The following is a 15,308-nucleotide window of genomic DNA, read 5'->3' on the forward strand; positions in this document are numbered from 1 at the left end:
GGTAAAATGTCAAAAAGGCGGCCTTTATTTTCTTGAGGGGTTTATTAAAATCAGGTCTGGATGACACAGCAATTGACAACAAATAAAAATTGATCAGGGGCTTGAAATCCATATATCCATAATTTTGCATATACAGTGCAGATTTTCCCCTAATTATATAAACGTATCACTTTGTAGCTGTCGTTTTCATGCGCAATAGAGGAAATAAATGTGCACTGTGATTGGTCGTTGCGAAAAAAAAGATTATTTTCTTTAAAAAAGATGATTAAATCTGTAAATGTATATGCAAAAAGAAAATAGGAACAATATGGCACTCTAGGGGCCATTATCCCAAGAGAGGTCCTAAAGGTGAAGTGTAAAATGGGCTCACCTTTAAATGTTGTGCTGCGAGCATCCATAAGGATGATCATCCAGAAAGTGTCCGTGGTCATCCAAAAAGGTGTCGATAGCTGCTGGTATCCTCCCGTCACCTTAGACTGAGTGTGGTTAAATCAGGTATGCCGCAGGGAGATGACCAGTCCATGGCCAAGAAACTGTCAGTGCAACAGATATCAAACTTTATTTCATCATACAGACAACGCATTTTGTGGGGCATCTCCCCCTCTTGGTTAAGGTCATTAAATGACCTGATGAAGATGCCCCTCAAAACATGGCATCTGTAGGATGAAATCATGTTTGATACCGATTACTGATAACCACCTCTGATAGTATTAATTTTCCCTGGATGATCTCTTGGCCGTGGACTGCACAGCTCACTACGGCATACCTAAAAAATTTAACTGGAATACAATGGTAACAGGCTTGGAGGTCCTTACTAAGCCCTTAGGTGCCATTACAACCCAACGGCACCCTGTCTCAAGGTGGCTGTTCAAGTGAGGGAAGCTTACTCCCCCACCCCCCATTCTGGTCCCTTCTAACCACATTTATGACAAAAGCTATTGATCGCAACTAGAGAAGAGCAAGTCTACAATCCCCTAAAATCAACTTTAATAAAATGATTTATTTAGTTTCAAAAAGTAACATTCTGGTTTTCAAGTGTTTTATTGGTCTAAAATGGAAACAGAAGGCATTCCAATGTGAAGAGCAACACCGTACTGTGGTAATGGAAGTGATTAAAACCGCTTACCGTACGAGGTTGTGTAGCCACATACACAACAATGGATTGTGTGTACAATCAAGAGAGTGCGGTCCGCAGCCTTCCTGCATGTAAACAGAGAACTCAAAAGAACTTCAGAACAGAGGAAGGAAACAGGAATTCAAACGGCGCCGACCAGGAGCAGGACATCAACAGTGATAAAGGTAATCGATTTTATTAACCGACATGCAATGCATTTCACTGCGCAAGCGCAGTGAAACGCGTTGCATGTTGATTAATAAAATGACTTACCTTACCTTTATCACTGCTGATGTCCTGCTCCTGGTCGGCGCCGCTTGAATTCCTGTTTCCTTCCTCTGTTCTGAAGTTCTTTTGAGTTCTCATGTGTTTTGATGGAGAAGTCTGCTATGATGCTCTGAGGTCTATGACTGTCATACCAGTCTTCTCCTGAGAATCACAACACTTAGAAAGAGGAATGACTTTTCCAAGACAAAATAAATCGATGGCCAATTCACTAACCCTATAAGGTGATAGAGGGTCCCCATCGTCCATCTTATTACCTTTAGTTATTGATCACAACTAGAGATCCAAATCTAATGGATCGGCAGTTAGTCCGTGAAAAAGTCGTTCTGCTTTCCATTTGCGGAATTACATTTTCATGACTAAACAAATTTAAATTCAATTCAGTAGATTCAGATTTGGTGAATCTTAATGCGTCAGCCAGAGTTGGGTACCTGTATTTTGAGCTATGCTGTATGGTCTTAAAGAGTACATGTCACCAAATTAAACTTTAATATTTTTTTTGTTCCTTATGTAATTATAAGACACTTTGCTATTTACTTGCTGTTAAAATTCTCAACCTTTATATGTTTTTAATGTGATTGAAAATACAGCCACAAGGTGGCTCTGTTCTGTTCCCTGCCAATGGTCAAACAGTTAGTTTGGTCTCCTCCCGGCCTGGCAAGAGACCAAACTCAGGAAGAGCATGCGGGGCATGGCGAGGCACAGCTCTCGCAGGCTTCAGTGACGTCATGCCTGCTGGGGAACGCCAACCTTCTCCTGCTGGGAGCTCACACAATGTGAGCAAGGGGAAAGGTATGATTAGAGATGGGCAAATTTTTAAAAAATTTGGTTTGGCTACAGAGAGCCTCAATAGGGGTGTAGAACACTTTGCCTTGCCGTAACACGCATAGGATGTGTGCTGTGTTAGTGACAAAAACTGTTATTCATTATGACATGCAGATTACAGGCGTCGCTATTAGAATCACTGCCACAGAACGGCACCATGACAGGGTCTGGATGTGGCAGCAGGGTCGGGAGACCATATGGCATCACAATTGAAGAGATTAAAGAGATTTTTGAAATGTCAATTGAAGAGTTTAAGAAGATTAACAAGTTTAATGTGCCACCAGCAGCATGAGATCATATGGTGGCACAATGACACAGTCTGGGGAAATGCCCGTCTTCGGCAATGACTGCCGTATTTATAGGGCTGTGACATCACTGGGCTGGCTGGCTGCTGATAGGCTGTATGCCACCATGTGATTCAGTGTGATCCCGCCTACCCGCCTTCCCAGACTTCCTTGCCCCATGTCCTCACATGTGTAGCCGCCATTTTAGCCCCCCGGCCCACACAAAATGTAGTGAATGAAGCGATTTGTTACCACGAAGCGCAAGGAAATTCGGATTCGCTCAGAATCAAATTTTTCATGAAATTCGGAACGACTTCAACTTCGTCAGCTTCGATTCGCCCATCTCTAGGTATGATACACAGCTTTTTAAAGCTTGGAAAAAAGGCAGGAGAGGTGATAGCAGTAGTTAGGGAATATAATCTGAGTTAGTTTAGAAAATATGGTTTGATGACAAGTTCTCTTTAATGTACTGAATAAGTTAACTTCATTATTTAACTCTGACTTCACAACCGATACCCAACACAGAGCACACTCATTTCTTCCCCACTGTACAAGTATGGTAGAATGCATTAAAAGGTTGAGCATAAGTTACAGATATTATATAAAACCACAACTGTAAACAGTTTCCTACTACAATTTAGAGCGGTTGTATTTCACCTTGTAATTTGTGCCCACGCTAATTAAGAAAGCTAAATAGATTTTTCTTTATTTTCTCCAGCTTTGTTGAGTATGTTGTAAAAATTGTATAATTTATCCAAATCAGTAAGTAATAGGTTTTATTTTCCATTATACTGAAATATTAACAACACATTATCTTTACAAAACCTTTTTCTCCAGAAGATGTTACTCACTTATCATTACTCATTACTTTTGGCCGAAATTCAGTAATACTCAAGTAAATGTGATTGTATAAAAGAAAGCAAGAAAACACCAAATAATTGTTCTTTTTCTTATAAATAATCTACACAAAACAATTATAAACAGGGTCTATTAAATATGAATACAAAATGAAGCAATTCTATTAAATTGCTTGTTTTCATGGTCTTGGCTTAGCGGAAAGAAACCACATTGAAAATTGTCTGGCCAACAGCAGGGATGACAAAAAATCACAGCAAAATGGCATTTTGAATGATAACCCTAAGGGTTTGTTTACACAAAAGAAAATGTAGGCAAAATCCGCACTAAAATTTCTGTTAAAGGGGTTATCCAGGAAAAAACTTTTTTTTATATATCAAATGGCTCCAGAAAGTTAAACAGATTTTTAAATTACTTCTATTAAAAAATCTTAATCCTTTCAGTACTTATGAGCTTCTGAAGTTAAAGTTGTTCTTTTCGGTCTAAGTCCTCTCTGATGACACGTGTCTCGGGAAACGCCCAGTTTAGAAGCAAATCCCCATAGCAAACCTCTTCTAAACTGGGCATTTCCCGAGACAGGTGTCATCATAGAGCACTTAGATAGAAAAGAACAACCTTAATTTCAGAAGCTCATAAGTACTGAAAGGATTAAGATTTTTTAATAGAAGTAATTTACAAATCTGTTTAACTTTCTGGTGCCTGTTGATATATATATATATATATATATATCTATATATATTAAAAAGTTTTTTCCTGGAATACCCCTTTAAATTATGCAACGATTCCTTCTTAAAGGAGTACTCCAGCAGAAAACTATTTTTATTTTATTTTTCAAATGAACTGATGCCAGAAAGTTAAACATATTTGTTAATCCTTCTAGTACTTATCAGCTGCTATATGCTCCACAGGAAGTTCTTTCTTTCTGGAGTTCTTTACAGTCTGACCACAGTACTCTCTGCTGACACCTTTGTCCATTTCAGGAACTGTCCAGGTACAACCAAATCCCCATAGCAAACCTTTCCTTCTTTAGACAGTTCCTGATACGGACAGAGGTGTCAGCAGAGAGCACTGTGGTCAGACTTAAAAGAACTCCAGAAAGAAATACAACTTCCTGTGGAGCATGCAGCAGCTGATAAGTACTGGAAGGATTAAGATTCTTATATAGAAGTAATTTACATATCTGTTTAACTTTCTGGCACCAGTTTATTTGAAAAAAAATATATATAGTTTTCTTCTGGATTACCCCTTTGAAGGAGATATCTCATTTAGAACAATAATAAGCCATTACGCCCGGGCACCCAGAATATAAAATAACAAAGGGGAGTCACCTGCTGCCGTTACCTAACGCTGGCCCAGGTGGGACATCGCTGCAGCCAGTGATTAGCCGAGCCTCAATGTGACGCGTTGACCACAGCCAGTGCAGAAGAACTGGAGCTCAATATCGGGGCACCGAGGTAGCGCCGACAGGTGAGTCCCCTTTGTTATTTTATATTTTGGGCACCCGGACATATTTGCTTAATATTTAATATATCTAGTTTCAATACAATTGACATCAATGAGTTTTTTCGCCACTCTAGACACACAGTGGAATTTCCATGTGGACATTTACAATACCTATCCAAATTCCAGCAGAATGAGCCAGTTAGTTTTTTTAGTGGAATCAACAAGTAAATTCCCTTTAATTCGACAGGACTGTAAATTTCTGTGCCGAAATTTGCAGAAAAAGAGGATTTCATCAAGGAAACTTCCACTTCGGAGAATACCTCAGATGTAAAGCCATGATGGATGCCACTTACGCTTGAATTACTGTCACCTTACACTTACTCTTGAATTACTGTCACCGCCTGTAAACCACCTTAAAGGGGTACTTCACCCCTAGACATCATATCCCCTATTCAAAGGATAAGATGTCTGATCATGGGGATCCCGCAGCTGAGACCCCCGCAATCTCTGTGCAGCACCTGGCATTTGTTTAGAATGCTGGGTGCAGGTGGCGGGGGTCGTGATATCACAGACACGCCCCTCATGACATCACGCCACACCCTCTCAATGCAAGTCTATGGGAGGGGGCGTGGCGGCCGCCACGCCCCCTCCCATAGACTTGCATTGAGGGGGCTTTACCGTGACATCACGATTCTGCTGCTCGCTCCAAGCGTTCGGAACAAAATGTTCCAAACGCTGGGGCAGCGAAGTACCCCTTAAACATAGGCTGAAATTACAATCTTTTGGCCTTCATCGGGTGACCCTTATGGGATATGTTGGGGCAAACATCGAATAGACACTGAAAAGATGGTGTGAAACGATCAGGCACATTTTATTTCACAAGTGAGATAAGCTGAGCATAATGGGGTTAGGAGGAATAGCTGTTAACCGCTAACTAAAGTGTAGGGCCAGCCAAGCTATACGGTAGGCCTCCAACAAGACAATCTGCTCCCGAGCAATTACAATGCAAAAGCAGAGAGATCTATAAAAATCCAGTAAATGTACAAATAAAACAATGCAACGAGAAATGTAAATACTAATATAAAACTCAAAGACACTTTGTAAGGCTGGGTTCACACTACGTTTTCTCCCATACGGGAGCGCATACGGCAGGGGGGAGCTAAAACCTCGCGCTCCCGTATGTCACCGTATGCGCTCCCGTATGTCATTCATTTCAATGAGCCGGCCGGAGTGAAACGTTCGGTCCGATCGGCTCATTTTTGCGCCGTATGCGCTTTTACAACCGGACCTAAAACTGTGGTCAACCACGGTTTCAGGTCCGGTTGTAAAAGCGCATACGGCGCAAAAATGAGCCAGGCCGGACCGAACGTTTCACTCCGGCCGGCTCATTGAAATGAATGACATACGGGAGCGCATACGGTGACATACGGGAGCGCGAGGTTTTAGCTCCCCCTGCCGTATGCGCTCCCGTATAGGAGAAAACGTAGTGTGAACCCACCCTTACACTGTTGTTTCCCCATAAAGCAATTCCATTAAAAACAAAAGTGGCAGCGATTGTGAGAATGACAATAATGATCGTACAATTTTAAAGAGGCACAAAACACATTTTTTACTAAACATAAGGGGGAGCTCACTGTTGCTCAGGGGTGCAATGGGGGATTTACCTGTTCCCCTGTAGGCCAGTCAGAGCCTGGGTAACAATGATGATCAGGTGTCTTAGTCAGTGAGAGACTGCCCTGGAGGTTCTGTGCCCAGAGAGGTGCTTAGTAGGTGTGGAGGGAGACTGAAGGGGTAGGCTGCAGCCATAGGCTGTACATACCACTCTAGCCTAAAGTTGCTTCTCCAACCTCGGGAGTCTGGTCAGGGGGTATTCGTTAACCACAGCAGCCATGTATTCCCCATAACACCAAGATTATATGTCTTATCCAGCTGACTGGAAACGGGGGTACAACAAAAGATTTAGGTAGCGGTCATGCTGGTGCCTCAGTTGCTAACAGGCCGGGACAATAAGGGAAAAGTAACACCTGTGAATGACTCTGGGGATGAAAAGAGACAGTGACCCCTGACCCCACACACCCTGCCACTGTCATATATCTTGGGGTGTTTTTACTGGAAGTATTTTAGCTCACAGGTTTTCTTTTTATATGTACAGTTGTATCAAGGGTAGTGGTATTTTTAAAGGGATACTCTGGATCAACTGGCTCCAGAAATTTAAACAGATTTGTAAATTACTTCTAATAAAAAATCTTAATCCTTCCAGTACTTATCAGCTGCTGTATACTACAGGGGAAGTTGAGTTGGTATTTTCCTTCTTACCAGAGTGCTTTCTGCTGACACCTCTGTCCATGTCAGGAACTGTCCAGAGAACGAGAAAAACCTCATAACAAACTTCTCCGCCTCCGGACAGTTCCTGACTAGTGTTGCTCGCGAATATTCGCAATGCGAATTTTATTCGTGAATATGCGATATTCGCGAATAAAATTCGCATTGCGAATATTCGCGAATATAGTACTATATATTCTCAATTACGAATATTGTTTTTTTTGTTTGTTTTTTTTCACAGTACACATCACAGTGATCATCCCTCTCTGCTTCCAGCTTGTGTGGTGTAAAGAAGGCTCTAATACTACTGTGTGAGACTGGCAATACGAATTTTCGCATATGTGCATTTTTGTTTATGCAAATTTTTGCATATGCAAATTTTCGCACATGCGAAAATATAACGCGAAGATTACGAATATGCGAATTTAGCGAATATATGATGAATATTCATCCATATATTCGCAAAATATCGCGAATTCGAATATGGCCTATGCCGCTCAACACTATTCCTGACATGGAAAGAGGTGTCAGCAGAGAGCACTGTTGTCAGACAGAAAAGAACTACACAACTTCCTCTGGAGCATACTGCAGTTTATAAGTACTGGAAGGATTAAGATTTTTTAATAGAAGTAATTTACAAAACTGTTTGACTTTCTGACACAAGTTGATAAACTTGTTTTCCATCGGAGTACCCCTTTAAGGCACAGGATAGGGAATAATTGTCTAAACGTGGTTGAAGGGTCTGACCAGAGACCAGAGACATGTGGGAGTGAAAATCTGCTCAGCCAATCACCCCCTGCAATCAGACATGTATCTCCTATCCTGTGGATAAGGTTTAAGTTTTATGTACCTGGATTATCCCTTTAAGATGAACTGGCAGTAGGCAATAAGAACACTCATTAGTAAACACATTGGGGAACATGTTAAATACTTATGTATTAAAGGGATACTCCGCTGCTCAGCGTTTGGAACAAACTGTTCCGATAGCTGGAGCCGGTGCCGGGGATGTCATAGCCCCGCCCCCTCATGATGTCATGGCCCGCCCCCTTAATTCAAGTCTATGGGAGGGGGGGGGTGACAGCTGTCACGGCCCCTCCCATAGACTTGCATTGAGGGGGCGGGGCTAGGACATCATGAGCTCCCGGCGCCGGCTCCAGCGTTCAGAAAAGTTTGTTCCAAACGCTGAGCAGCGGACTACTCCTTTAAGTAAGTTACAGTAATATTTCTTACACCTTTTTATTCTCACCACATTGTCATAGCATGCTTGTGTTGCTTTGAAAACATGTGAGTTATCTGTTTCATACCCCTTTTTTTTTTTTTCCCATTTTGCGCCAATTTAAAATCCTGACCAAAGCCTTAAGGAGGTAGTTTAAAGGGGTACTACTGTGGAAAACTTTTTTTTTTTTTTTTTTTTAATCAACTGGTACCAGAAAGTTAAACAAATTTGTAATTTACTTCTATTAAAAAAATCTTAATCCTTCCAGTACTTATTAGCTGCTGAATACTACAGATGAAATTCTCTTCTGTTTTGGAACACAGAGCTCTCTGCTGACATCATGACCACAGTGCTCTCTGCTGACATCTCTGTCCATTTTAGTAACTGTCCAGAGCAGCATATGCTTGCTATGGGGATTTTCTCCTACTCTGGACAGTTCCTAAAATGGACATAGATGTCAGCAGAGAGCACTGTGCTCATGATTCAGCAGACAGCTCTGTGTTCCAAAAAGAAAAGAATTTCCTCTGTAGTATTCAGCAGCTAATAAGTACTAGAAGGATTAATATTTTTTAATAAAAGTAATTTACAAATCTGTTTCTGGCACCAGTTGATTTAAGAAATAAAAGTTTTCCACCGGAGTACCCCTTTAAATTAGCAGTTCCTCCTCACATGTCAGGAATGCTCAAAAAATGTCTGCAAAATCAATTTCAAGCTGTAGCCAATGAAAAAACATAACACCACCTCAATTTCTGCAAGTGACCATCTACAAAAACTGCGAATGCAGATATGCAAAAATACCCAACTAGGCAAACGTAAAAATAAAAAAAAAGTCCAACAAAGGAAATTATGTAAAACATCAGAATTTGAATCCAATAATGAGATCAGAGCACGCCTTAGTAAAAAAGCCAAAATAGTAAAAATGCTGAGGAGGTGAGTGAAATATTTGCATATTTTAAGGCCGTGTTCTCACATTGCATTTTATTTGCGGTACTGTTGCAGTAGTCGTGGTGCTGCCAAGTTTTTACCACAATTATCTGAAAAATTATTGCAAATCTTGGTAAACCAGGCCACTTTCACTGTGATTTCGTTAAACTGCTGCAAAAACAGCAAAAGTAAACTTGCCCACAGTTCAAAGTAAGCCATGCCAGATGGCATATTCAGACCCCCTCCAAAAATAAATAAATAAACATAATTTAAAAATACTTATAGAACTATTTTGCAATGTCAAGTTTAAAAAAATGCAATATATAACATATAACATGGAAAAAATAAAATAAAAATCAGGCTGTCACACTGCCGTTGTGACCCACCCATAAAGGGTCCGTTAGGCTCTTCTTCTTTTTAATTTCTTTTTTCTAGCCTTAAATGCCCGTTATCCGGACAGGTAACAACAGGCACCGCTGGGTCCCAACAGATCCCATTGATTTTAATCGGGTCCATTGTTTTAGAGGAGTATAGCGGGAGAAAAAAAGACGGTGCACTAATTTTTCTCCAGTTATACTCCCATAATTTTACAATGGCCGGTGTACTGCAGGTTGAAAGTGGCCTCACACATTTTTTACATTTTTACTCTATCCCAAAAGTTGGCGTAAACTTTGCACCAGAATTTTCACATAAACACAAGTAGACTAAATCCAACACCCTGCCCTATTTTGCAAAACTGGAGTGCGTCTTTTTGCTACTTTTTATCACTGTATTAGGCGCGAAACGCGGTAAAGTGGCACGAAAATCATGCTGTTTGGAATATGTATCCCAGTCTGTACAGTGTACACGAACATACAATTTATACAAGTCCAGGAATAATAATATACACCTCAAAGTCCAATTCATGTGGCTGACGGCGCAGCTCACAGTATCTTTTTAGACAAAACATGTTGGGTGTATAGAACACTCGCAATCCACAGAATACAATAGTATCTACACATATGAATATATATATATATATATATATATATATATATATATATTACATTGCTCCACTGTGTCAAGAATAAAAAAAAGGGAAATAACTTTCAAAAAAGTACATTTTTTTGTCCACAGCCAATACACAGATGTATGTGTCTCCATGGTTACAGACTACGAACAAACTCTGTGTAGTCTGATCCTGCAGTCACTCCTCTTTCAGTCTGCCATATGCTAACCTATTGAATGTATGATAGTAAAAAGTGGATAGATGCAGTATTGCTTTAGGATCAGACTACACAGGATTTGCATAATGGCTGTAGACACATAAAGGAATTATGCAGAATAACAAAGCTTATCCCCTATCTGCAGGATAGACTATTAATGTCAGATCGCGGGGGGTCTGGCTCTCTTCATGAATGGAGTCAATGTCGACCACGGCACAAAGCTGTGGCAGACATGCCCGCTCCCATGCATGCGGCTCTTCCATAGAGATGCATGGAGGAGGTGTGTTAGCTAAAGCTTCATGCCGTGGTCGACACACTGCATTCATGCAGACAGCTGGGGTGCCAAGCGATAGATCGAAGGGGGTCCCAATGGTTGGACCCCCGCGATCTGACACTTATCCCCTATCCTGTGGAAAAGGGATAAGTTTTGTTATACTGGACTAATGCTTTCATTAGAGATGCACCAATATTTTGGCAACCAAAACAAATTGTGTTTTCGGCCTTGAGCGGAAAAAAAAAGGGCTGAAAAATATTGGGGTGCTTATGGGAGGAGCATGACTTACAAAAGGGGCATGGATAACGAGGCGTCGCCTGACCCTATGCTGGTGTTCAGGGATTCTTACATCGGCTCCCCAGGGACTAGTAACCAAGGCAACTAAAACCACCCACTCTCAAGCATCACTTACTGCCTGCGACTCATCAGAGCTACAGGATGCTTCAGTACTGTCAGGCTTGTAGTTTTCTGGGACCTTACTTAAAGGGATACTCCACTGAAAACATCTTATCCCCTATTCAAAGAATAGGGGATAAGATGTTAGATTGCGGGGGTCGACTTCCGCCATCTCCGCTGCGGCATCCCTGTCATTCGATGCATCGATCGAACGCCGATCCGTGCCCAATGACTGGCGATGCCAGCCGCCACGCCCTAGCTATAAACTAGCTGTCACGCCCCTTCCCATAGACATGAATGGAAGGGGTGTGGGGGCTGGAATCTTCAGTCATCCGGCATGGATCGGCGTTCGCTGCCGGCCCGGAGATCGCGGGGGTCCCCAGTGGCGGGACCCCCGCAATTAGACATCTTATCCCCTATCCTTTCAGAAAAGTACCCCTTTAGCTTATAGTGCAATATGCTGGGAATTCTTGTTTTGGTTTGGGTCAGCTGCAGAGCCATAGGCTGTATCAGAACAAACTGTCTGGGAGTTGTAGTTAGTAACTAACCGTAACTCCCAGCATGCCCTGACACAGCCTATGGCTCTGCAGCTGACCCAAAACTAGCACTACATTTTTTAATTTCTTTTTTTTTAAGTGGGCAGGGCAAGTCCTTTTAAGTTTCAGTTTCAGCCAAGCACATCCTAAATTTTCATTTTAAATTTTGGACCAAAATTTTCATTTCAGTGCAGAGTTCGTAACAGCTCACCCTCATAGTAAGCGCGTGGACCAGGCGTGGACTCCGCCCCAGCAAATGGAAATGGGGAAAGGATCGTCCAGCCCTTGACTAAGGGAATAGGTACTTTATTAGGATGCCATGGAGAACAAACAGGTACACGGAAACATGTGACGCGTTTCGGCTCCGAACATTGGAGCCGAAATGCGTCACATGTTTTTGTGTACCTGTTCGTTCTTCATGGCATCCTCATAAAGTACCTGTTCCCTGAGTCAAGTGCTGGACGATCCTTTCTCCTTTTTTTTTTTTTTCATGACTATTTACAAGGTTGGTTTTATAGATCCAATCAGATAAAATGGTTTGTAGTACACCATACCTACAGATGACAGAATGGTCTGCACTTTATATACAGTTAATACATCTAAAGCACTGGTCTCCAAACTGCGTACCTCCAGCTGTTGCAAGACTACAACTCCCGGCATGCCCGGACAGCCAACGGCTGTTCGGGCATGCTGGGAGTTGCAGTTTTGCAACAGCTGGAGGCCCTCAGTTTGGAGGCCATTAATCTAAAACATTTCCTAAGAGAGTTATTACAGTGGATACTAAATTCTTCTACTCCTCTGCCCCAAACCCCATAGGGAAAAATGATAAAGCTTGATACAGCAGTATGCATTACACGATGAATATGCATATAATCCTAATGTATAAAAATAAACAAAAAACTGACGCAAATAGAGACATACCTTTTTGTTACTGTAATATGGGTCAAGGTCCTCCATTGGTTCCGAGACCATTCCTGGAGGTATGTCTCCATATATAAAAGGCAAGGATTTGCCTGCTTCCAAGTTCGAATTCGGCTTGGGGCCATTTTCGTCATCATCATCTCTACGATCCTTTGGTGGTTTCTTAGCTTTTTCTTCTGCAATACGTCTCTCGATAGCTTCAAGAGATTCTCTAGTGAACAAGCGAAGGCTGTCAGGTCCTGGTGGGGGTACAAGTGGCTGTTCCATCTTATCATCCTGCAATGAATTCCCAATCAGCTTCTCACGCATGAAGGTGCTAGAGAAAAATGGAAAAATGAAATCAACATAAACAATATCGATCATTTCCATTCATACTCTTTATAATACAATTGAATAAAAAAATACTATCTACGACATGCAGAGACGTGCACAGGTTGATTAGAAATGGGGCTTGAGCCCCTGCCCTTTTGGTGTTCTTCCTATAAGTGCCCTGAGCAGTCTGGCACCATTATGTGGGCATTTATATAAATTATTATAACAAGTGGCCTTTTTTTTTTTTTTCAGTTCAGACCCTGCCCCCCAAAATGTCTGTGCACCTCCCTGACAACATGGTGTAAGTGTGGCAACTTCCCATAATCCAGTATGTACATAGAAGAGGCAGGGCCCAAAAAAAAAAACAACAACAAAAGAATAAAACATTTAGGAAAGAAAGTTAGTGAACCCTAAATCTAGTTCTAACCTAACACATGTAACTATATAGAATAGTCCAACCATTCATTGAGAAATGCAAGGCCACAAAAGAGATGTACAGGCCCAGGCCCATTGGGCACCACAGCAGCCACAGCGTCTGCTCTACAGTATGTATTCTTATGATTCAAGTTTAATTCTATTCATACAATCCTCTAAGCACATAGTTAAAAATTTGTATATTTCTTTCTTTTCTGTAGCCCTTATTATTCCCTTATCTGAATAAAGAGTTTCACTTACTTTTGTTCTCTGCACTGTGGATGTTTACTCACTGTGCTTAAAAAACATAACATGAGCAGTCCAACTGCTGGTGTGTTATGTTAGATTGTTTGTCTACAATTGTGGCTTTAAAGGGGTTATCCAGGAAAAAACTTTTATATATATATATATCAACTGGCTCCAGAAAGTTAAACAGATTTGTAAATTACTTCTATTAAAAAATCTTAATCCTTTCAGTACTTATGAGCTTCTGAAGTTACCGTTGTTCTTTTCTGTCTAAATCCTCTCTGATGACACCTGTCTTGGGAAACGCCCAGTTTAGAAGAGGTTTGCTATGGGGATTTGCTTCTAAACTTTGCTTCTAAACTGGGTGTTTCCCGAGACAGGTGTCATCAGAGAAGATTTAGACAGAAAAGAACAACCTTAACTTCAGAAGCTCATAAGTACTGAAAAGATTAAGATTTTTTAATAGAAGTAATTTACAAATCTGTTTAACTTCCTGGAGCCAGTTGATATATAAAAAAATATTTTTCCTGGAATACCCCTTTAACAACCAACAGACCACATTTTGTCAATAAGTGCAGGAATTCAATTAATTCCAAAGGGTTCACTTAATTTTTCTTGCACCTGTACATCAGCTCATATAGAATGTATTATTACTTTATTTATAAAATTGTGTTCTGTAAATTCCATTTTTAAAAGTTTTAATGGAGCCCACAGAAAAATTGTTACACTGTGCTATGCCTCGTACCAGGTCATAAATGCAAAGCATGACACAAGCTTTCTCTCCTTGAATCCTTGTGTCACGCTCTACCCTCTTAAGGACCTACATACCTTCCCCAGTACAGTACTTCCCCTAGTGATGCCCCAATCTGCCAAACAAAGAATGCTTTTGTCATATACTAATTAGGGCTAAACAGTCAAGTAGGCCGAGACAAAGCTACTTGCAGTCATGGTGGCCATGCCCTTCTTACTCCCAATTGGGGTTGATCGACGTTCTTGAGTACAGGATTAGGAATAGCATGGTTTAAACCACAGTGGCACATGAGCAAGATATCCACTTTCAGATGATGTTCCCTGAACTCAGAGACATCGAAGCTGGCTGGAAGTTAGAAGAGCATGGCTATTGTGACTACAAGCTGCTACATCTGCACCTCCTTGACTGTTAAATGCTTATTTGCAAACAACAGGAGAACTAAAGAAACAACCTGTGTATGGTGGAAAGAAACAACCTATGTATGGTATCCAAAAGTATAATAATGCAAATTCCTAATTTAATGTTATTAGCTATAGTGCACAGATCTTCTATAAAAGCTGCACTGTCTGGCTTGTAGCTGTGACATCACACTGTCTGAAAGCAGAGCACCCATCCCTGCTCCCTCTTTTCTGTTCAGGACGAGATTAGTGATGTGAAGGCAGGCGCTTGAATTACTGTTTATTAGATTACTGCTCATTAGATAAGACAGCAGTGAGTCTGTTCTGACTGAAACTAGTGTGACTGAGAAAGGCTTCCTGCTGCCTTATCTAATGAGTCATTAATCTAATGAGCAGTAACACCAGCTACCCCCTCACATCACTGGTCTTGTCCTGTGCTGACAGGAAGAAAGTGGGGAGCAGGGTGGAAGCTCTGCATTTAGAGATTTAGAGAGTGACAGGACGTTGCAGCTAAAAGCCAGACAGCCCAGCTGATATGGAAGATCTGTGCTCTATGGCTAATAATATTATAATAGTAAGTTGCTTTA

At 41.2% G+C, this 15,308-nt stretch overlaps 1 protein-coding gene across 5 annotated transcripts in view; it reads right to left on the reverse strand.

The window, feature by feature from the left end:
- Positions 1-15,308, reverse strand: part of LOC130284382 (sodium channel protein type 2 subunit alpha-like) — a 226,218-nt gene that overhangs the window by 169,224 nt on the left and 41,686 nt on the right. For all 5 annotated transcript variants that reach the window (XM_056534675.1, XM_056534671.1, XM_056534674.1 and 2 more), the window contains exon 2: positions 12,601-12,916. In XM_056534675.1, coding sequence (XP_056390650.1) covers positions 12,601-12,909 — 309 coding nt within the window. In that variant the 5' untranslated portion in view covers positions 12,910-12,916. The remainder of the gene's footprint in view (positions 1-12,600; positions 12,917-15,308) is intronic.

This window comes from Hyla sarda, chromosome 8 (assembly GCF_029499605.1).
Source record: "Hyla sarda isolate aHylSar1 chromosome 8, aHylSar1.hap1, whole genome shotgun sequence".
NCBI lineage: Eukaryota > Metazoa > Chordata > Amphibia > Anura > Hylidae > Hyla > Hyla sarda.